The sequence below is a fragment of the Hylobates moloch genome, unplaced genomic scaffold (assembly GCF_009828535.3).
Source record: "Hylobates moloch isolate HMO894 unplaced genomic scaffold, HMol_V3 SCAFFOLD_12, whole genome shotgun sequence".
Classification (NCBI taxonomy): domain Eukaryota; kingdom Metazoa; phylum Chordata; class Mammalia; order Primates; family Hylobatidae; genus Hylobates; species Hylobates moloch.
In genome coordinates this window covers 34,050,544-34,072,787 of record NW_026652287.1, presented here as the reverse complement: position 1 = coordinate 34,072,787, position 22,244 = coordinate 34,050,544, and the positions used below count along the sequence as shown (strand labels likewise).

Here is a 22,244-nt window from a genome sequence, read left to right as displayed (position 1 = left end):
CTTCTCTTCCCTAAAATGAGGGGGACTTCAGAAGAAGACTGAGGAGGAGTTTGGATGTCCTCTGACCAGCGCATCTGTCCTGCAGCACAGAATGTAACCAACCCTACTTTCCAACCTTCTTACCTCTGCATTTGAGACAGGCCAGAGTTCTGCCCCCAGGGGGCGCTCCATCCGCCATGCCCGATTTGGGGAACAACTAGACCAGGGTTTGGCGCTGTCCATGGTTCTGCACCATAACTGTGCTCTGAGTTCAGGAAACTCTCAACTCTGCCATGGACACAAATTTACAAGCACACGGTTCTGAGCTGTAGGCCAGCGGGGCACCTAAGTAAGAGAGGCTTCGAAAAGGCTGGGTCCCTTTTGGGAAGGAGAGGCCAGGGAAAGAGACATATCGCTGTGCTTTTCCTCTCACTCCTCTTGTTGAGCTAAGGATCATTCTTTTGAATTGTAGTACCGGCCTGGCTAAGGGACAGGGAAGAACAAGGTATTTTTCTGAGGTTCCAGATTATGCTGATGTTGCCGGCTCTTGGACCACGCTTTAAGTAGCAAGTCCGTGCCTGGATCTCCTCTCGGATAAGGGTTTAGGAAAGAGATGGACATTCACTGAAGCTCCCCAAGTTCCAGACTCAGGGCTGGGCTTTTCCATCTATGCCTCATTTAATCTTCATAACCAACCTAAGAGAGGTTTGGTTAATAATTCTCATTTGACGAAGTGGGAAACAGAGACTGGATGTATAAGCGATTTCATAGGGTCTCACATTATTGGTTCATATATATATGTGTATGTGTGTGTATATATATATATATATATATTCTTTTTTTTTTTTTTTTGAGACAAAGTCTCACTCTGTCGCCCATGCTGGACTGCAGTGTCATGATCTCAGCTCACCGCAGTCTCAACCTCCAGGGCAGAAGTGATCCTCCCATCTCAGCCTCCCGAGTAGCTGGGGCCACAGTCACCTGCCACCATGCCCAACTCATTTTTGTTGATTTTTTGTAGAGATGAGATCTTACTATGTTGCCCAGGCTCTTCTTGAACTCCTGGGCTCAAGCGATCATCCCATCTCAGCCTTCCAAGTAGCTAGGACCACAGGCATGTGCCTCCATGCCCACTAACTTTTTCTTTTCTTTTTGTAGAGACAGGGTCTCAGTACATTGCCAGGCTCGTTCCGAACACCTGGGCCCAAGTGATCCTCCCGCCTCACTCTCCCAAAGTGCTGGGATTACAGGCATGAGGCACTGAGCCTGGCGATATTTTCCATTGTGATGTTGTCAAATCTATCAAAATTTTTGGTAAGAAGGATGAGTTTTTATTAACTTTTTGTCATATTCTCCTTAAAGAAAATTATTTTTTCTTCAAAAAATTTACGAAAAGATGACTATCAGAAGATCAGACATTTCCTAGCTTGCAATATTTTTCCATGTTTGTGTTATCAAAAATATACTTACCATTCACGTTGTGTAATCATCTGTTATGCTGAGAAATAGAACATGCGGGCACCCCGGGAATCTTAGAACCCCTCTTTGTTTCCCACCTTCCCTGACCTTCTTTATGAGTACCACCTTGCTGATATTTGGGATTATCTTTTTTCCCTTCCTTTGCCCATAAGCATAATACCTGTGTATATATTCTTAAGCAAGAATAATTGCTTTAAACGTTCACACAAGTGGAACAATGTGGTAATGTGTATTTTGTATGGCCAAATAGGACTGCACCAGCTTTCCTTTTATTAATGCCAGCATAATATGCTTTCACTTTTGGCCTTCTCTATCCTTGTACTTTACGTGTATATGTTGTAAAGATCATATACTTGGAATCCATCCAAGTGGACTCTGTTTTTAACTGAAGCATTTATCCAATTATATTTAACATAAATATCCCATGTTACATTTTGTTTTCTGTATGTGTCACCAATTCTACATTACTTTATTTCTCCGTTTTTTGTTTTTTGTATTTTTTTGTTTACTAAGTTTTTTTGTTGTTGTTTGGCTTTTTGTTTGTTTGTTTTTTGAGACAAGGTCTCACTCTATCACTTGGCTTACTGCAGTCTCCACCTTCCGGGCTCAGGTGATCCTCCTGTCTCAGCCTACCAAGTAGCTGGGACTACAGGCATATGCTACCATGCCTGGCTAAATTTTTTGTATTTTTTTGTAGAGGTGTGTTTTGCCATGTTGCCCAGGCTATTCTTGAACTCCTGGGCTCAAGTGATTCTCCACCCCTCGGCCTGTCAGAGTGCTAGGATTACAGGTGTGAGCCACTGTGCCTGGCTGGTTTACTAAGTTTTTAATAGTATACCTTTAATGATCACTAGGTTGAAAGTTATGTATTATGATTCTGTTCTTTTAGCCATCATGAGAAAAATTTACAGCATGCATTATTAACCTATCAAAGTCTTTAGTAAATGAAAACCTCTCTCTCCTCCTGGATAATATATGGATATTAGGACATGTAAAATACACTTACCTTGGTACTTAGCCATTGTGATTGTCAGGAATTCTAAACTATCTTTTGTTTTTATTAAAGCTCCCCCATTTACTTGCTCTGAAAGATCATTATTGCTTTCTCTTTTTGAGTTGACTTTACTGAGTATAGATTACAAATTGATGTTAGAAATAGTATTTGACTTCTTCTACTCTCCAGGTTGCTACTGATAATTCAGTTGTCAATTAAATGACTTTTCTTTTGAAGGCGATCCTTTTTCTCTGGTAGCTGTTCAGATTTTTTTCCTTGTCTTCAGTTTTGATTCAGCCTTACCTTGACATATCCCCACACTGATTCAGCCTTAACCTTGACACATCCGCACATTGATTCAGCCTTACCTTGACACATCCCCACATTGATTCAGCCTTACCTTGACACATCCCCACATTGATTCAGCCTTACCCAATGTGGGGATGGTCTCTTTGGACATTTCCAACCTTTCACTGGGCCATAGACTTGAACCTCATTTCCAGAGCCACATGCAAGACCACAGAACCAAAGGTTCCTTTTTCAATATGAGCAAATGCCTTTGGGAATTTTGGCTTAGCGATTCTGCTTACTTCTCTGGGTTCAGCCTTTCCTCAAAATTTTGGCCTACCAAGTTCCCATTTTCTTTTCAGGCATTCTATGCTATTTAAGGGAAGTATTCTTTTTCTACTCATTTTTTCCCCAAAAGATTTTATTATTTTCAACACAAGGCTTGATCAAAATTATCTAACCTGTCATAACCAAAACAGTAGTCACAATTCAACTTCTTTAGAGTGATGAAAATGAGGTTTGTGTGGAGATATTGAGAATCAATGTCCTCCCAGTACTCCACTGGAATTATCCACTCATTTCCTGATGGCCACTTGCTAAAGTTTCTAACATTGTCATTTATCCGGGTTTGGAGATACCCTAGATAAGTAACTGGAAAATTTTTAGCTGCTTTTGGTTTAGCATTTTAAAAAATAAATTAGTTCAATTTTAGAGGAGGGAGAGTATAAGTTCTTTCTTCATTCCACTCTTCCAACCCAAGACCACCCATTAACTCACGTTTGGAGGAAAAGATAGTGCAAGCCAGATGAAAGCAAGGAGGCATGGCTTCCGGAGGAGGAATGTCAAATTGCAAAGACAGTGTGGTATGAACCAGCATGAAAGGCTTAAGGAAGTGTTGGCCAAGAGGAAAGTATAAATGAATAGATAGCAGGGAGGTCATGAAGGACTTTAAGTGCCAGGGCAGATGCTTGTGATATATTGTCTAAGGCCAGGGGCCCATGAATGGGTTTGGGCAGGAAAGAGTTAGACTCAACTCTTTGGCTGTTGGAAGGATTCCTATGGGTCTCATAAATGAAGGACTGGAGCCAGTGGAATATGATGCAAGGATTGCAGGTAAAAGTGGGCAAAGATATGACCCTGGCAAGGATATAAGATTCCACGTCATGAACCAAGTGCCAGGCTGAGGGGCTGGTCTTTCCTAGGGAGTCTTTAAAGAGTTTTGGGAAGGAGAGTGACAGCAACATATTGCTGCCCTGTTTTTTGTGCCTGGTCATTCCCAGCCTTGAGAGAACTTGCCAGCAGGACCTTCCTCTTCAAGGAAGAGAGACTAGAAAGCACTGAGCACAATGCCCTGTGCCAGGACCCGTGTTGGTTGATTTCCACGTGTTGATTTCTTTAATGGTCACAACAACCTTTGAGGTAACATGCATGATCTCTGATTTACAGAATGGGAAACTGAGGCACAGAGGGACGCAGTGAATTGCTTGATGACAGTGCTGGGGCCTAGGTTTGAGTCCACCTATCTAATTCCATCATCTGTCTTCTTTCTGCTCTGCTTGGAGCACTTAAACATCAGTTAATGTTAACATTGCCACAAGGGATCTTCATGCTTCAGCAAGTGGTCCCTGACTTGTCCTTTCCCCCAGACAGGCTGTGGTTCCTCCGGCCAGGACTGAACTCTGGGCGAGTCCTCACTTGCTTGTCTTGATCTCTGAGTACTCCGTGGTGCTTGGGGCCTCCTGGTCCTTAGGCTCCCTCGGCTTCATCTCAGAAAAACTGAGGGAGGCATAATAGAGCTCCTTTTGTTCTTCCAGGGGAGGGACATCTCCAGCAGGAGACGCTTGGTCTCCAGGGCTGTCTGGCCAGGGCTTCTTCCTGGAACCCTGAGTAAAGGGGAAGGAAAGTTGTCACAGTAGGAATAAAGAGGCAGGCATAGAATAATGAGTTCTTATATTTATATGTTGCCTTGGGATTTATTTTGAATGTAAGTTGGACTTTCTCATGCCAGAAGCAGGGCTTAGTCACCTGGACACAATTTCCAATTCTCTACCTCCTCCCAGTTCCCCAGGGTGGTTAATCCAAATGTCTGCCTTATACAACCATCTCCTTGTGACCAGCTCCCTATGGGACATACAGCTACAACCTACTTGACTTACCTCCTGACTCCTGTGTCCCTCATAGGCTGCACAGATATACTGCGGCAACCACCTATCAGTCACAGTGTCGCTCCAAAGAACTCCTGCCTGCTAGCTCTAAACCCCCAGTTAGAACTCCCTGTGGAAAGCCTGCTTGGGTTATGCCCTGGACTCTAATTAAGGCTTTGGCTCATGGGTCCTTCTCTCTCTCTCTCTCTCTCTCTCTCTCGCACCCTACCCACTGGATGAGCACTTGTGTCCTGGTCAGTTCCCTCCTTTCCATTCGCCCTTCAAGGCTTGCTTGCCGTCTTCTCTCTAGGACCTGTGAGTAATAAACTGCTTCTGTTATTTCATGTGTTTTGTTGTGCTGTCTCCTCTGTGTCCCACCGGCCCAACAGACCTGAACCTAACTTCTTTTCTGGTCAAGGCGCTTCTAGAGAATAGCTGTCTTGGTGGGAATAAACTGGACACAGGTCATTCGAACCTGCAAGGGAATCTGCCAGGATAAACAAGTTTGCTGTGAGAGGGGGTCACAGGCCGGGCACTTAGACAGTAGGCGGTGTGCCAGGATAAAGGAGTATTCTGTGAAAGTCACACTGTGAACATGATGGCCAGATCCCTGGGGTTCCCATTCAAGGCAGGGCTAGAGTTTATGACCACTCCCCAAAGAGAGACCTCAACACCAAATAAGAGGAAAATACAACAAATGGTTCCCACAGGGAAGTTGGGCTGATGTGACATTTATCAATTCATCCTTTTATAATCCACTCCTCCTAGCAGGCCATAGGCTGCCTAGGTCAGGGTCTATGTCTGATTTCTCACACTGTACATGCCCAGGACCTGCCACAGGGCAGACGGGGCTGGGTTCAAATCCCGGCCCCACCTGTCCATATACATTTCCTGTGAACTCAACTATTCACTCATTCTTTCAAAATTTTGTAATACTATGATTGATTAGACCATATTGAGGACTTACTGATCACATTGAATCGTCACAAAAAAAAACCCACAACAGTATAAAAGATATTCTAATTATCCCCACCTTACACACAGGGAAACTGAGGTGGAGAGAGGTTAAGCAGCTTGCCCAGGGTTATTCATCTAATACATGGTGAAGCCAGGATTCGAACTCAGCCCTGTCTCCCCTGTTTCAGGTTCTGGGCACGTACAGTGTGAGAAATCGGACATAAACCCTGACCTAGGCAGGAAGAGTGGATTATAGATGAAGCAAATGTATACCTTCAGCATACATTACAAGGCATCTTATGTGCAAACCAGAAAAGAGACGGCAATTCTGACCCTGGACCCAGGTTCCACGAAACAGAAACAAACTGGAGCAGATCCTAAGTCCCCAGCAAAGATGGTACCCAGACACAAGTAAGCAATTTCTTTCCTCTCCCACCTTCACCCATATCCCTACCCATCACGCTATGGAAAAGTATGTCGAACGCAATATGAGTCTTCAAACAGTAGCTCAGAAATTTTCTTTTTGAGACAGAGTTTCACTCCGTCATCCGGGCTGGAGGGCAGTGGTGTGATTTCGTCTCACTGCAACCTCCCGTCCCTTGCTCAAGCAATCCTCCCACCTTTGACATTCTCCTTGCCATTTTCTCCACTCCAAACTCCCAGGGCTGGTGGATCACAATGCAACAAGAGTCCTTGACCAATGTTGCTTCTCCATGAGGGTCTGAAGATAGAGGGACGACTTAAGCTGCCTTACTGGGGTGATAGGAAGTGGGACTGGTTGGGTGTGGTTTGGGTTCCTGAGGGGCTCCACCCTGGGGCTTGTCCCAGTCATTTCTCTTTTTTTGAGACGATGCTTCGCTCTTGTCGCCCAGGCTGGAGTGCAATGGCATGATCTTGGCTCACTGCAACCCCCACCTCCCAGGTTCAAGCAATTCTCCTGCCTCAGCCTCCTGAGTAGCTGGGATTACAGGCATGCACCACCACACCTGGCTAATTTTGTATTTTTAGTAGAGACGGAGTTTCTCCATGTTGGTCAGGCCGGTCTCAAACTCCCAACCTCAGGTGATCTGCCCGCCTTGGCCTCCCAAAGTGCTGGGTTTACAGGCATGAGCCACTGTGCCTGGCGTCCCTGTCATTTCTTCGGCTCAGAAAGCCCTTCCCTCATTCAAGAAACACTGCCAGAGTAGCCAATAACCCCAGGGGAATATGAGCTCACAGCTCAGAAGGCTGGGCACCTTAGAAGAAAAGCAAACCAACAGAACCTGATAGACCGCTAGAAGCACAAGTACTAGGACGCTTTGGTCAAGAAGCTAAACTGAGCATATTACATGCACCAAAAAGATGTGGTAATATTAGCGGTATGAAAACAAGCATAAGAAACTTTGTCAATAACAAAGTGTGCATGCAAAATGAATGTGAAACATAATAAGGAATTATGTAATTGTGTACTTGATGCAAAAAGGGCCATGTGGAAATATCTGAAAAATATCGTAGGAAGAGCCCAATGGATGGGATGAAGAATAGAATGACTATAATTGAGGGCAAATTAGTGAGCTAGAAGGGCCGTCAGAAGTATCCCCTAAAAGGAAGTAGGGAAGGATGAAGACTAGAACATATGAGAAAAAGGTTAAGACAGATGGAGGATAGAAATAGAAAACTTTGGCTGGGCGGGGTGGCTCATGCCTGTAATCCCAGCACTTTGGAAGGCCGAGGCAGGCAGATCACTTGAGGTCAGGAGTTCAAGATCAGCTTGGCCGACATGGCAAAATCCTGTCTCTAAAAAAATACAAAAATTAGCCAGGCGTGATGATGTACACCTGTAATCCCAGCTACTCAGGAGGCTGAGGCACGAGATTCACTTGAACCCAGGAGGCAGAGATTGCAGTGAGCCGAGATTGTGCCACTGCACTCCAGCCTGGGCAACAGAGTGAGACTGTCAAAAAAAAAAAAAAAAAAAGAACACTTGAACATTTAGATAATAATAGTCTTCAAATAGATAAAAAAAAAAATAGGCTGGGCACGGTGGCTCACGCCAGTACTTTGGGAGGCCAAGGCTGGCGGATCACAAGGTCAGGAGATCAAGACCATCCTGCCTAAGATGGTGAAACCCCGTCTCTACTAAAAATACAAAAAATTAGCCGGGCATGGTGGCAGGCACCTGTAGTCCCAGCTACTCAGAGGGCTGAGGCAGGAGAATGGCGTGAACCCAGGAGGCGGAGCTTGCAGTAAGAGGAGATGGCGCCACTGCACTCCAGCCTGGGCAAGAGAGCGAGACTCTGCCTTAAAAAAAAAGAAAGAAAGAAAGAAAGAAAGAAATAGAAAAGGAAGAAATATTTGAAAAAAATAGTGGAAACAAAATTTCCAGAGTTAAAGAAGATGAAACACCTCAGCTGAAAGGGCCCCACGAGTGCAAGAAAAAAGATGCAGGGAATCCCATGCCTAGATACAGGATAGTGAATCTTAAGAATATCAGAACCAAAGAGAAAATTATAAAAGTTTCCAGGGAAAATGAGTGGATTACCTACAGATATGTGAGATTAAGAATGATGTAAGATGTCTTAACAGCAATACTAAATGCAAGAAACAGTGGGGTGGAGTTTAAAGCAGCAAAGCAAAATCACTTTAATTTTAGAATGTATATCCTGCCAAATAAAATTCAAATGTAAGGAGATAAAATATATTTCCAGGCATATAAGTCTTCAGAAGCCTTGAGGAACCCAAATTGAAAACCCATTGGGAGGAAGAATTCCAATAAAAAGAGAGAAAGAGAAAGAAAAACAGAAAATCTGTGATAAGTATGGGATAGAAAGGTGACAAAATACCTCAGCAAAATGGGTAGCTGTATATTTTTTAAAAAATCAAATAATAGAAAAATGCTAAGTATGTTCATAATAACACAGAACAAAAACTGCACATCTGTAGAAAATAACAACATTGTAAGGAGTTGAAGGAAGAGAGGCCAAGAGATATAAAAGCACGCCAAAATTCTTTTTGTTAGATATAAGGCAGAGATATTAATTTTTTTTTGAGACGAGAGTCTTGCTATGTTGCTCATACTAGATTCAAACTCCTGGGCTCAAGCGATGCTCCTACCTCACCCTCCCAAGTGGCTGGAATTACAGGTATGTATCACTGTGCCCGGCAAGATATTAAGCTTCTAAGTAAGAAAGGAGAAAAATGAAATATTGAAAAAGTGGAACTAAGTGAAAGTAAAAGGTAAAATAGTGGAAAGAAATCCACATATGTCAGTTACCACAATAAATACCAGTAGAGTAAACTCAACAAGGGATGTCAAATTGGATTTCTTAAAGCCTGGTTATATACTGTTTACAAAAATCACTGGTAGAGCATAAATACATAAAATGTTGGGAGGATGGGAGAAAATGAAAAAGTATCAGGCATCTAACTAATCAGTAAGAAATTAGAGTAGCTACATTAAGATCCACATGCCACTTCATCCAGCCTGCATGAAAGAGTGAGACCCTGCCTCAAAAAAAAAAAAAATCCAGTCGAACAGACTTTAAAGCAAAAAGCATCATTATGAGCCAGGCACAGTGGCTCATAGCTGTAATCCCAGCACTTTGGGAGGACGAGGTGGGCAGATCACTTGAGCCCAGGCATTCAAGACAAGCCTGGTCAACATGGTGAAACCCTGTCTCCACTAAAAATACAAAAACTACCTGGGCGTGGTGGTGGGCACCTGTAATCCTAGCTACTCGGGAGGCTGAAGCAGGAGAATCGCTTGAACCCAGGAGGTGGAAGTTGCAGTGAGCCGAGATCATGCCACTGCACTGCAGCCTGGGCAACAGAGTGAGACTCTGTCTCAAAAAAAAAAAAAAAAAAAAGCACCACTATGAAGAGAAAGAATTACTATGTTTGATAAAATGTTCAGTTCACTGAGAAGATATAATGCTTTTCTAAAATATATGGTTTTAATTTAAAAGTACATCAAAGAAACACAATTGATAGAACTACAGTAAGAAATTGACAAATACATTATCATAATGTAAGATTTCAACACACCTCTCTCAAGTATTGACATGTTGGGAAGATCTATCGACATCTAAAGATTTGGATTTGAACATTACAATTAACACACTGGCCTGTTAATTTAAGAAATAAAAAATATACATTGTTGCCCAGGCTGGAGTGCAGTGGCACGATCTTGGCTCACTGCAACCTCCGCCTCCTGGGTTCAAGCGATTCTCCTGCCTCAGCCTCCCGAGTAGCTGGGACTACAGGTGCCTGCCACCACCCAGCATGCCCGGGTAATTTTTATATTTTTAGTAGAGACGGGGTTTCACCATATTGGCCAGGCTGGTCTTGAACTCCTGACCTTGTGATCCGCCCACCTCAGCCTCCCAAAGTGCTGGGATTACAGGCATGAGCCACCACGCCCGGCTAAAAATATGCATTATTCTTAAGCACACAGGAAACATTTACAAAAATTCATTGTATACAGGCCACAGATCAAGTCTCAACAAATGTTAAAAATAGATATCATAAAACCATGTATTCTGACCAAAAAGCATCTACTTAGAATTTAATTATGAAAAATGTTTAAAATCTTCATACCTTTGGAATTTTTAATCCCAAATAATTTAATATTCAAAGAAGAAATCACGATGTTGTTTTAACAATATCCACAACTGAATGATATTCAAATAATACATATTAAAATTTGTGGAATGGGATGAAAATGAAATTCTGAGAGAAATTTATCCCTAACTACGTTTTATAGAGAATGAGAATATAAACACTAAGAAGCTAAGTATCCAGTTTAAAAATTTATCAAAGATCATCAGAATAAACCAAAACAAGTAGAAGGAAGGTGCTGAGAAAATGAGAGTAAAAATCAATAAAATAGAAAACAAAGATACAGTGAGAAAATTCTACAATCCCAAAAGTTGGTTCCTTGAAACTGATAATAAAATAGGGAAAGCAATTAACAAGATTTAGCTAGAAAAAAAGAAAGAAGTCACAAATAACCAATGTCAGGAATATTTCTAAAAGGGGAAGTAATCTCGACAAAAACAAATAATATAAAGACAAAAGAATGCCACCCATATCCTTTTGTCAAAAAATATATATATATATAAATCTTACGTAAAACAAACACATCTCTAGAATAAAGCTTGCTGAAGAATACATAAAATGATTAAATTAGGAAAATTGCACATAGCGACGCCACCAGGCCCAGGTAGTTTGATAAGCGACATCTATCAACCATTCAGGAAACAAGTCATTTCAGTTTTACACACACTCTTCCAGACAATAGAAAAAGAGGGACTAGTTCCCAATTTCTCAATCTTATCTTGATGCCCAAACAAAAGAAACAGGAGGAAAAAGGAAAATGACAAATGTATTTGACCATGCATATAGACGCAAAAGTGCTGAGCAAAAGATGATCAAACTGAACCTACTGGAGTATACATAAAAAAAAAAAATGCTATGAACAATATGGTTTTCTCCCAGGAATGCAGGAGTAGTTTCATATTAGAAAAATCTTTAATTGTCATTCCCCATGGTAACAGATTAAGTAGGAAAAAATCCTATCAGTAGATGCATTCAAAAAATACAACAGAAATTTAGGATAAAAACTTATTTAGTGACAGAAAGGAACTTCCTTAACCTGATGAAAGTTCACAAAACCAAGTGGCAGGATACTGGGTGCATTTCCTTCAAAATCGGCAGTAGCAAAAGATGCCCATGGTCACTATGTCTACTCAACTTTGACCGTAATCTCACCCAGCATATTGAAACAAGAAAAAGGAAAGAAGTGCTTAGGACAAAGGGAAGAAATAAGCTGTTATTATTTTGCAGATGATATAATCATCTAATTTGAAATCCCAAAAGATTCTAAATAATACCCAAGACCAATGTGTGATTTTTTTTTCGTTTTGTAGAGATGGAGGTCTCACTGTGTTATCTCCTGGCCTTGAACTCCTGGCCTCAAGAGATCCTCCTGCCTCAGCCTCCCTAAGTTCTGGGATTACAGGCATGAGCCACCAAACCTGGCCTAATTTGTGATTTTGTTTTAATTGAAAAAAATGTATTTAAAATACTTCAATTTCTATATACAAGTTATTTGAACGAATAAGGGAGCTTAGCAAGTTGGAAGGAAATGAAATCAATTAAAAATGTAATAGAGTTTTACTTGCTGCATTTACCGAGAGAATTAAGACAATTCTCTAAATCCAGAGAGCTGACATCCCAGAGGAGGTGGGTGTCACTATGAAGAGATGCACAGTTATAGTGAAGCCCCTTGAGGAACCCAGCCAAGAAATTCAACCCCATCAATGTAGGAAAGAAAAAGGAGAAGTTCTGTGTTGCCAAATGGTGGGGAAATGAAAGGTAACTGGCTATTCTTCAAACCATCCATAGTCACAAACTGCCCACAGTCTGAGGTGTTGCATAGACTTCCGTTGCCAGATGAGGTTAGGTTTGCGTGTCCTCACTTCCTCATCGAAGTGATTATTCAGGACAGTGGGTCGTTTGCTGAAATCTGACATCTCTTAGAAGAAAAACACATCTGCAGAGTATACATGAGGACAGGCATTTCTTGCTCAGTACCTGAAGCCCAAAAAGATGAGTTGATTCTTGAAGAAAATAGCATTACACTTGCATCAGACCCAGCTGCTTTGATTCAGCAAGCCATGACATTTAAAAATAGGAATATCACTAATTTTTCAGATGGTATCTATATTTCTGAAAAAGAAGAGATCAGCAGGCTTATAAATAAGGTCTAAGAATTCTCCAGCTACCAAAGCAAGAAGATGCTAAAGGACATATGCAAGACCAACTTGTGATTTTTTTTAATTACAAAAAAAAACCCCTCTTATATTTTTTAAATACTTTCATTCTGCATTCTGATAAGGAATCAGAAAATGCACTTTTAAAAAGATAGCATTTACAATAGCAACAAAAACTGGTATTTAGGAAGAAAAATAGCAAAAGATGTGTAAGACCTGTGTGAAGAAACTCTACATTATCTCTTTAAAACACTTAAAAAGATTTAAAGGAATAGAGAGAGAAAGACCTACTGTCATGGATAAGAAGGCATGAATTTCTAAACAAGTAAATTTTTTCCAGATTGAGCTATAGATTCAATGTATTTTTTGGAATTTGACGACCTGATACTTTTTGTTTGTTTGTTTTGTTTTGTTTTTTGGTTTTTTGGTTTTTTGGGGTTTTTTTGAGACAGAGTCTTGCTCTGTCACCCAGGCTGGAGTGCAGTGGCGCGATCTCCACTCACTGCAAGCTCTGCCTCTCAGGTTCACGCCATTCTCCTGCCTCAGCCTCCCGAGTAGCTGGGACTACAGGTGCCCGCCACCAAGCCTGGCTAATTTTTTTTTTTTTTTTTTTTTTTTTGTATTTTTAGTAGAGACGGGGTTTCACCGTGTTAGCTAGGATGGTCTCGATCTCCTGACCTCGTGATCCACCCACCTCAGCCTCCCACAGTGCTGGGATTGCAGGCATGAGGCACCGCGCCCGGCCTTGACAACCTGATTCTAACATTTAAGTGAAAAAAAAAAGGACCAAGAATGGTCAAGATACTATGGAAGGAGATTAAGGAAGAGGTTTTGCTGTACTCTGTATCAGGACTTATTTTTGAATTTATAGACAGTGATGACTCAGGCATGGTAAAATTGACTATTGGAATAGAATAGAGACCACAGAAAGAGACCCACAAATATATAGAATTTTAATACATGGCAGAATTGGCATGTAGCTCAATGGAGAAGGGAGAAGGACTATTCAGAAATGAAGGAGAAACATATATGGATCAACACTATATACCATACACAAAAGTCAACCCCAGATAGAGTGAGTACTTAAATGGCAAAAGAAAAGCATACTCTCTATGTCCATCAGTTCAATTTTTTTTTATTCTTAGATCCCACAAATATGTGAGAACATGCAATGTATGTCTTTCTGTGCCTGGCTTATTTCACTTCACATAATGATCTCCACTTCCATTCGTGTTGCTGCAAATGACTGGATCTCGTTCTTTTTTATGGCTGAATAGTACTCCATTGTGTATATGCACAACATTTTCTTTATCCATTCGTCTATTGATGGACACTTAGGTTGCTTCTGGATTGTTTGCAACTCAACGGATCAATGCTTGAGGGGATGGGTACCCAATTCTTCATGATGTGTTTATCTCACACTGCCTGCCTGTATTAAAACAGTTCATGTACTCCATAAATATATACATCTAATATGTGCCTACAAAATTAAAAATAAAAGCATAAAACTTTTAGTAGAAACTATATTCGAATATCTTTCTAGTCTTAGGATGGGTGAAATTTTTTTTAATGAGATCCAAAAGGTACTCAATAGAAAAGAGAGGATTTGTGAATATGATTATATTACAACTAGGAACTTATGTTCATTGAAGATCACTTTAAGAAGTGAAGACAAGCTATGCATTGGGAGAAGATATTTATATTTACAACACATATAATGAGAAAAATAGTGTAAAAATGTATAAAGCCCTCCAACAAATTCAATAAGAAAAAGTCAAACACCCAATAGGAAAATGGGATCCAGATGTGACCAGGTGTTTTACAGAAGATGAAAGCAGAGAGAGATTTTTCATCCTCACTGGTAACCAAGGAAATGCAAATCAATACCATAGCGAGATAGTAAAATAGCCTCCAAAACCGAGAAAACTGAGAAAAGCAAGTGCTGGAGAGATAACAGAACAACAAGATTTCCTAGGCATAGATGAGAGTATAAATGGATGTAATTGCTTTGGAAAGCCATTTTTCATGACCTTGTAAAGATGCCCATTCACATGCCCAGTGATACGGCAACTCAATCTTTAGGTAATGCTAAAGAAAAGCTCTTGCGTGTTAGGACGGTGAGACAAGGATAAGAATGTTCAGAACGGCTCAAATGGAAACAACTCAAGTGTGCATCAGTATGAGCTTAGGTGATAGATACAATCATAAAATATTATAAGCAGTCACACCTATAATCCCAGCACTTTGGGAGGTCAAGGTGGGTGGATCAAGACCAGCCTGGCCAACATGGTGAAACCCCATCGCTACTAAAAATACAAAAATGAGCCTTGCGTGGTGGTACGTGCCTGTAATCCCAGCTACTCAGGAGGCTGAGGCAGGAGAGTTGCTTGAACCCGGGAGGTGGAGGTTGCAATAAGCTGAGATCGCACCACTGCACTCCAGCCTGGGCAATGGAGTCAGACCCTGTCTCAAAATATATATATATATTATAAGTGGGAAAAGTGAATACAACTGCAACTTTATACAACATGGATGAATCATAATACAATGTTGAGTCTACAAAGCAAGTCCAAGAAGTGTGCATGGAACATGATACCCTCTGTAGATTCATAAACAATTCAAACTAAATAGTGGTATAAGTCTACATATATGTGACAACACTAGGAAGACAAGATTCACAACAGTGGTTACTGGGAATGGATCAGGGAGCAACACAGGTGGATATAAGTTATCACCAATGTGTTAGGTCTTAGGTTGGATGGTGGGTTTGCAGTTATTTATCGTATTATGAACAAAAGTGAAAAAGTAAAAGTAAATGATGCTTGTTCCAGTGATGATACCTTGGTCATGAACTAAGCATTTTGGACAATTCATTCGGGGCAACACTAGATCAATTTTATAAAAGAGGAGAGGAGACATGCTGGACAGAAACAGCATGAGAAAAAACTGCAGGGGCTAAAGAAGCCCCAGCCCCTGTCCTTCAAGAATTCCACAGATATTGGCCGGGCGCAGTGGCTCACACCTGTAATCCCAGCACTTTGGGAGGCTGAGGCAGGCAGATCACCTGAGGTCAGGAGTTCGAGACCGGCCTAGCCAACACGGTGAAACCCGTCTCTACTAAAAATACAAAAATTAGCCAGATGGTGCATGCCTGTAATCCCAGCTACTCGGGAAGCTGAGGCAGGAGAATTGCTTGAACCTGGGAGGCGGAGGTTGCAGTGAGCCGAGATCGCGCCACTGCACTCCAGCCTGGGTGACAGAGCAAGACTCCGTCTCCAAAAATAAAAATAAAAAAGAATTCCACAGATATGATGAGGGAGTGGAGACAGGTAAAGGCCGTGGTGATGTGTGATGGGGACAGGGATGCGTGTAGGGCTGTAAACACAGAAGAGAAGGAGTAGATGTCAACAGCAGGGGAAATGACTAGAGTAGCAGGTACTGAGATTAGAGCTGGAAGGATTAGATGAGGTAGTCAGGTGGAAATGGGGAAGGAAGGGTGGAAGCAACTGTACTTGCAAGGGCTCAAAGTTGTAGGACAGCAGGTCTGTATGGAGACCGAAGGCCAGCGTGGCCAGGCCACGGGGCAGGATCAGAGGACGGAAACAGGCTGAAGTGGCCACCTGGTGTGGGGCAAGGAACATGGGCCTGATCCTCTAAGCCACAGGAACAAACAACAACCACATTGAAACTCCAGGCTGCCTGGGAAGTAATAGTTTTGGGGCGATGGTTCTGGCAGCCTGAAGTTCGGGATGAGAGATGGAGGCAGGGAGGAGGTGAGGCAGGCTCTGTGGTCAGTAGAGGTGGGGAGGGAAGATGAGCAAAGGACAAGTTAGTTTTACTTTTAGAAAGAAGGTTGGTGGCCGGGCACGGTAGCTCACGCCTGTAATCCCAGCACTTTGGGAGGCCGAGGCGGGTGGATCACCTGAGGTCAGGAGTTCAAGACCTGCCTGCCTAACATGGCAAAACCCCGTCTCTACTAAAAATACAAAAATTAGCCAGGCGTGGTGGTGTGCGCGTCTGTAATCCCAGCTACTTGGGAGGCTGAGGCAGGAGAATCGCTTGAACCTGGGAGGCGGAGTTTGCAGTGAGCCAAGATCACACCATTGCACTCCAGCCTGGGTAACAAGAGTGACACTCCATCTCAAAAAAAACAAAAACAAAAAAACAAAGAAGGTTGAATGGGACATAATGATTTCCTGGCTCTGGGATATGATGGGGGAGAACAGGAGAGAAGAGAACGCCCAGGTGATGAGGAAGGAGTGGGTTTGGTGGAATGCTGCACACGAGAAGATCCCCAAACCACTCACCAAGCTGACGGTACCCATAATAGGATCTTCATCATCCATTTTCTCTGGTCTCCCAGCTGCTTGCTTCCTGCGGGCTTTCACTCTAAGGAAAGAAACCAGCACAGTGCAGCTGGGACCACCCAGGCATGGGTTAGCAGGCTGCCCAATCCCGTGCTAAGATGGTGAAAATGACAATGAAGCCATCCAGGCCCCGGAACTGAACTCGGAGACCTTCCTGACATGGGAGTGAGGGCTCCATCCTCCTGGATAACCAGGGATTTGGTCAGGGTGGCCATGGACTGAATTTCCATCATATGGACCCCCTCTTACACACAAAACCATGGCAGGAATGGTCATAGCAGTGTTACGCATCATAGCCAAGAAGCAGAGGCAACCCAAATGCCCATCAACGGCTGAACAGACAAATCAAATGTGTTCCATTTATGAAATGGAATATTATTTGGAAACAAAAAAGAATGAAGTATCGATGCATGCTACAACATGGATGAACTTTGAAAACATTAAGCCGAGTGAAAGAAGCCAGCCACAAAGGACGACGTATCGCGTGATTCCATTCACACGAAGTACAACTGCAACTTCAGGACAGACAAATCTACAGAGACAGGGAATAGGTTAGGGCTGGGGAAAGAAGCAGGAGTGACAGCTAAGGGGTGCAAGGTTTCTTTATGTCTTCGTTTTCCACTTTAGGCTAATGAAAATGTTCTAAAATTGATTTTGGTGACAGATGCGCAACTCTGTCAATATACTTAAAGCCATTGACTCGTACGCTTTCAGTGGATGAATTGTACAAAATGTGCATCTCAATAAAGCTATTAGAAAAAAAGAAAAGAAAGAAGACCTCTCTGGATCTCTCAGTTCTGCTTTTTGTTTTGTTTTGTTTTTCTTTTAAGACAGGGTCTCTCACTCTGAGGCCCAGGATGGAGTGCAATGGCACAATCCTGGCTCACTGCAGCCTCAACCTCTATGATCAAGTGATCCTCCTGCCTCAGCCTCCTGAGCATCTGGAACCACAAGCACACATCACCACCTCTGGCCTTAGCTCTGTGTTTCTGAGATTCAGTCTCTCCTACTCCCTACAGACACCACCCTGTACCTTCCCTGGGACCAAGACTTACATTAAAAAGAAGATGAGGCACAGACAGATACAGAGCAGGGCCATGACACCAGCACCACCAAGGGCTGCAGGAACCACTCCTGTCCCGAGGTTCGATCTCCCTGCAGAAAAGAGGGGTGTGCAATAACTCACTCCCAGGACTCAGACTCTTGTCCTCCCACCTGCTGGGCAACTTGCTCCAGGGCCCTGCCCAGACAGGAGATGAAGAACCCTGTCCTCCCCACCACCAGTCCAGCCTCTCTCTCCCACCATCCATCACTCTGGGATCCATGCCCCTCCCCTCAGGCCCCTGCCCTCTGCAATACACCCCCTGACCTTGCAGCAGCAGGACAGACCCGCTCTGGGACCCATAGACGTTCCAGGCCTTGCAGCTGACTTTGAGGCCGGGGCTGAGCCCCCCGTGGAGGATCAGGGAGCTGTTGGCCCAGGGCCCAGCTGAGCTGGAGTTGACCTTGAATGAGCCCTGGCTGCTGTTCCCCTCCAGTGGCTTCTCCCCAAGCCACCAGCACAGGGAGGGGGCCGGCCGGGCTCGAAAGGAGCAGCTGCAGTGCAGACCTTCAGCCTCCGAAGAGCAGGAGGGGCCCAGTAGCTGTGGGAGGGCTGTGGGGAGGGAGGACAAGACTCAGCAGGGGGCCTCTTCCCTCTTTAATACCATGCAGTTCCTGCTCCAGCTGCCCCCACACTCACAGTAAACTGAGAGATTCAGAAAAATTTGCCGGAAGCCCAGCGGGTGCTGAGCGCGGCAGGCGAAGCCTCCTTCTTCTGCAGACCCTACTCGACGAAGCTCCAAGATCCCGGTATTGGAGATGGGGGTGGTGTTCAAGGCAGGGGAGCCCTGGAACCAGCTTAGGTGTGCAGGGGGGTTGCTGGGAGCATCACAGAGCAGTTGCAGAGCCTGGCCCTCCAGGACCTGAAGGTACGAGGTGTTTTGCAGGATCTCTAGGGCTTTGGGGAGAGAGGGGTGGGGAAAGAGAGATGGGGCCAGGGAGGCTGACAGTCCCTATCCTTCCCTCCTTCCCAGGATCTAGATGACATCTCCCTCTCCTCCCCTGGCCTATGCTGGCTTGATTGCATCCTGGTTCAAAGGCTGGGCCTTTGCACACTCAGGAAACTGACCAAAAGTGTCTGAGTCTCATGTCTCCAGAGGAGGCTCAATATCTTACTGGTACATGCCTGGACTGTGGTGGAGAGAGGGCAGAGAGACCCCGGTGGCGGTGGGAAATACAGTCCGCTAATGTGACAGGAAATAAGACTGAGGATGCAGGAGTGGAAGGGTGAGAGAAGAAGAACCACAGAGCTGGGCTGACTGAGATGAGAGGGGCATGGATTGGTCCTTGGTGACTGTGGAAAGAGCCAGACCACAGGAGGGATGGGAGATGGGAGGGGTCTAAAGTCTGTTCACTGCTTTGAGCAGAGTGCATGTGTGCACCTGTGTGCATGTGTGTGTGCGCGTGTATGTGCGTGTGCGGGTGCATGTGCATGTGTGTGTGTGCGGGTGTACATGCATATGTGTGTGTGGTGTTTGTGCATGTGTGCGTGTGTCAGTGTATGTGCATGCGTGTGTATGGTGTATGTGCATGTGTGGGTGTATGTGCATGTGTGCATGTGCGGGTGCATGGGCATGTGTGTGTGCATGTGTGTGTGGTGTGTGTGCATGTGCAGGTGTATGTGCATGTGTGTGTGTATGTGCATGTGTGCACATGTGGTGTATGTGCATATGTGCATGTGTATGTTTGTGTGTGTGGTGTATATGCATGTGTGCGTGTGTATGTGCATGTGTGGTGTGTGTGTGGTGTATGTGCATGTGTGCGTGTGTGGGTGCACGTGCATGTGTGTGTGTATGTGCATGTGTGTGTGTATTGCATGTGTATGTGTGTGGTGTATATGCATGCATGCGTATGTGCGTGTGTGCGTGTGTGGTGTATATGCATGTGTGCGTGTGTGTGTGTATGTGTATGGTGTATGTGCATGTGTGCATGTGCATGTGCGTGTGTGCCTACACATGGGGCTCACAGAAAGCAGAAGCCAGAAGGCAGTAATTCTCATTCTTGCTCTTCCTAAATCTGATTCCATTCAAGCTCTGATTCTCTACCTCTGCTCAGAGACAGACCCAGAGGCAGGTCCCAGCTTCAGAGAGAAGGTCTTTCCTACCTATGCCGTTCCTGAAGATGGTGATGGTCTGTGGAGCATCTGGGATAAAAAGATATAACCTTGGCTTCAGCAGTGAGGAGTGAGATGGGCATGGGCCCAGGAAGTACCCAAAGAGAAGCCACAGAAACCCACCAAGTGGGGAAGGCTGTCCTTCTGGCTCACTCCCCCCCGGATCCCAAGGCTCAGATCCACACACAAGGCTTCTCAAGTTATTGTTTTGTTTCTCTCTCTCCTCCTTACACACACACACACACACACACACACACACTCCTCACTCCCACTGCCCTTGCGGACTCAGCTGTGTCCCCAGCACCACTCACAGGAGACATTGAGCTGGACAGTTCTCTCCGTGGTCACCTGAGCTCCTTGGCGTTTCACCTGACAGGTGAGGTTGGTGCCGTGGTCCTCGGGCCTCGGGGTGAGGGTGAGCTCCGAGGAGCGGGTTGTCTCGGGGTCCAGGGGGCTGAGGGCATCCCCCTTCCAGGAGAATGCGAGAGGTCGTCCCGCTTCACAGGATCCTGGAAGGCTGCAGCTCAGCCTTGTGGGGCGGCCTGACTCCAGAGGCTCCAGAAAGTGGATGTCAGGTTTCTCTGTCAGAGCTGAGGAGCAGACAGGGAGATACCTGGGCCCCAGGGGCTTGAGGACGTACGGTGTGACCCCGAGAGTGGCCAGGCCTCAGGCCCCGACCTGCCCCAAGTCCTACACCTCCTCCAGCCGCCCCTGCCCAACTCCTGTCCCTGTTCTCATACGGGGGTCTCCGCGTCCCAGGGTCCTCTCCAAGGGTCCCTGCCATACCTGTCACCTCCAAGTTCAGCTTATTCTGTTGGTAGCTATATTTTACATCCCTTCCTCTCTCCACTCGGAAGAAATAGCTTCCCGTGTCCCTCACTCTGGCATCTCCGATGCTCAGGGAGCAGTTCTTCTGGACGTCCCCAAGGAGGCGGAATCGGCCCTGGGTCTCTGGCTTCACTCTTCTGTCCGGGTGGTTTGTGGCCACAGCATCAGCATAGCGTGGGTTCTCCCCGTCCCGGAACCAGTAGATGTAGAGTGCGGGAGGGGGATACCAGGAGCTCCAGGGGTAAGAGAAGGAGCAGGGCACAAGGACGCACAGGCCCTCCTGCACCGTCACCGACTTCTGCACTTGCAGCTCATACCCTGGCTTCTCCTGCAGGGACCCTGGGGGGGCACGGAGGCTCAGCTGCAGCTCCAGCCCCCCCTTCTCACCCCCGTGCCTGTCCCTCCTCCCTCAGCTCACTCACCCCCCCACAGCAGGGGCAGCAGCAGCAGGGGCAGCATGTCTCCATCCGCCAGGGCCCCAGCCCAGTCCCAGGTCCCGCTGTCAGGGAAGGAAATGCCCCAAATGTCCAAATGTGGGGTGGGGCTGAGGAAGCCCCGACAGGAAGCCGGTGGGTGAGTGAGAGCTGTGGCCGCGCACAGAAGGAGAACTTGGGCATCACGTGCTGTCGGGGTGAGGTGGGGACTGGGAAGCCATCCTTCTCCCACCCTGACTGGACGCCGCAGGTGAAGATACTGAGGTCCCCAGATGATTTGAGGCTTGTCCAGCAGGGGATCTGGAGGTGATCACCCCTCAAATGATGTTTCAGTCATGAGGGAGATCCTCGGGGGGGTGAATGCAGAAAGAAAAGAGAAACGAGGGCTTGTCCTGGTGATGAGGTGAGATGTCAGAACAACCCTCCCCCCCAAAACCATGAAACATTCTGGAAATATATAATTTTAAATTTGATTTTAAATGTTCAAAGTAACCAGGCATGGTAGCTCATGCCTGTAATCCCAGCACTTTGGGAGGCTGAGGTGGGAGGATTGTGTGAGCCCAGGAGTCCAAGACCAGCCTGGGCAACATAGCAAGACACCATCTCTACAAAAAATAAAAACTGTTAGCTGGTGTGGTGGCACACCTATAGTCTCAGCTCCTCCAGGGCACTGAAATAGGAGGATTCCTTGAGCCCAGGAGTTTGAGGTTGCTGTGAGCCATGATCGCACTATGGCATTCCAGCCTGGGCAATAGAGTGAAACCCTGCCTTAAAAAAAAAAAAGTTCAAAAGTGCTGAAAATAATTTT

General features: G+C 45.0%; 1 protein-coding gene across 3 annotated transcripts; it reads right to left on the bottom strand.

Annotated features, from left to right (window-relative positions):
- Window positions 1-3,143: 3,143 nt before the first annotated feature.
- Window positions 3,144-21,587, bottom strand: SIGLEC5 (sialic acid binding Ig like lectin 5). 3 transcript variants are annotated; one of them, XM_032168993.2, is made up of 9 exons: window positions 21,425-21,587; window positions 20,961-21,341; window positions 20,486-20,764; window positions 20,166-20,204; window positions 18,702-18,959; window positions 18,330-18,614; window positions 18,016-18,115; window positions 16,901-16,982; window positions 3,144-4,623 (listed from the first exon to the last, which is right to left on the bottom strand). In XM_032168993.2, exons 1-9 carry the CDS (start codon window positions 21,459-21,461, stop codon window positions 4,432-4,434), a joined length of 1,653 nt encoding a protein of 550 aa, XP_032024884.1. In that variant the 5' UTR covers window positions 21,462-21,587; the 3' UTR covers window positions 3,144-4,431. The 3 variants fall into 3 exon arrangements, with proteins under 3 accessions (XP_032024884.1, XP_058281113.1, XP_058281114.1); XM_058425130.1 differs by lacking the exon at window positions 16,901-16,982; XM_058425131.1 differs by lacking the exon at window positions 18,330-18,614.
- Between the last annotated feature and the right edge of the window lie 657 nt (window positions 21,588-22,244).

Coding starts and splice junctions, on each gene's coding strand:
- SIGLEC5 (XM_032168993.2), bottom strand. CDS start 21,461: ATGCTGCCCCTGCTGCTGCTGCCCCTGCTGTGGGGGG. Junction 21,342..21,424: donor GCTGCCCCTGCTGTGGGGGG/GTGAGTGAGCTG, acceptor GTGCCCCCCCAG/GGTCCCTGCAGGAGAAGCCA. Junction 20,765..20,960: donor GCTGAACTTGGAGGTGACAG/GTATGGCAGGGA, acceptor TCTGCTCCTCAG/CTCTGACAGAGAAACCTGAC.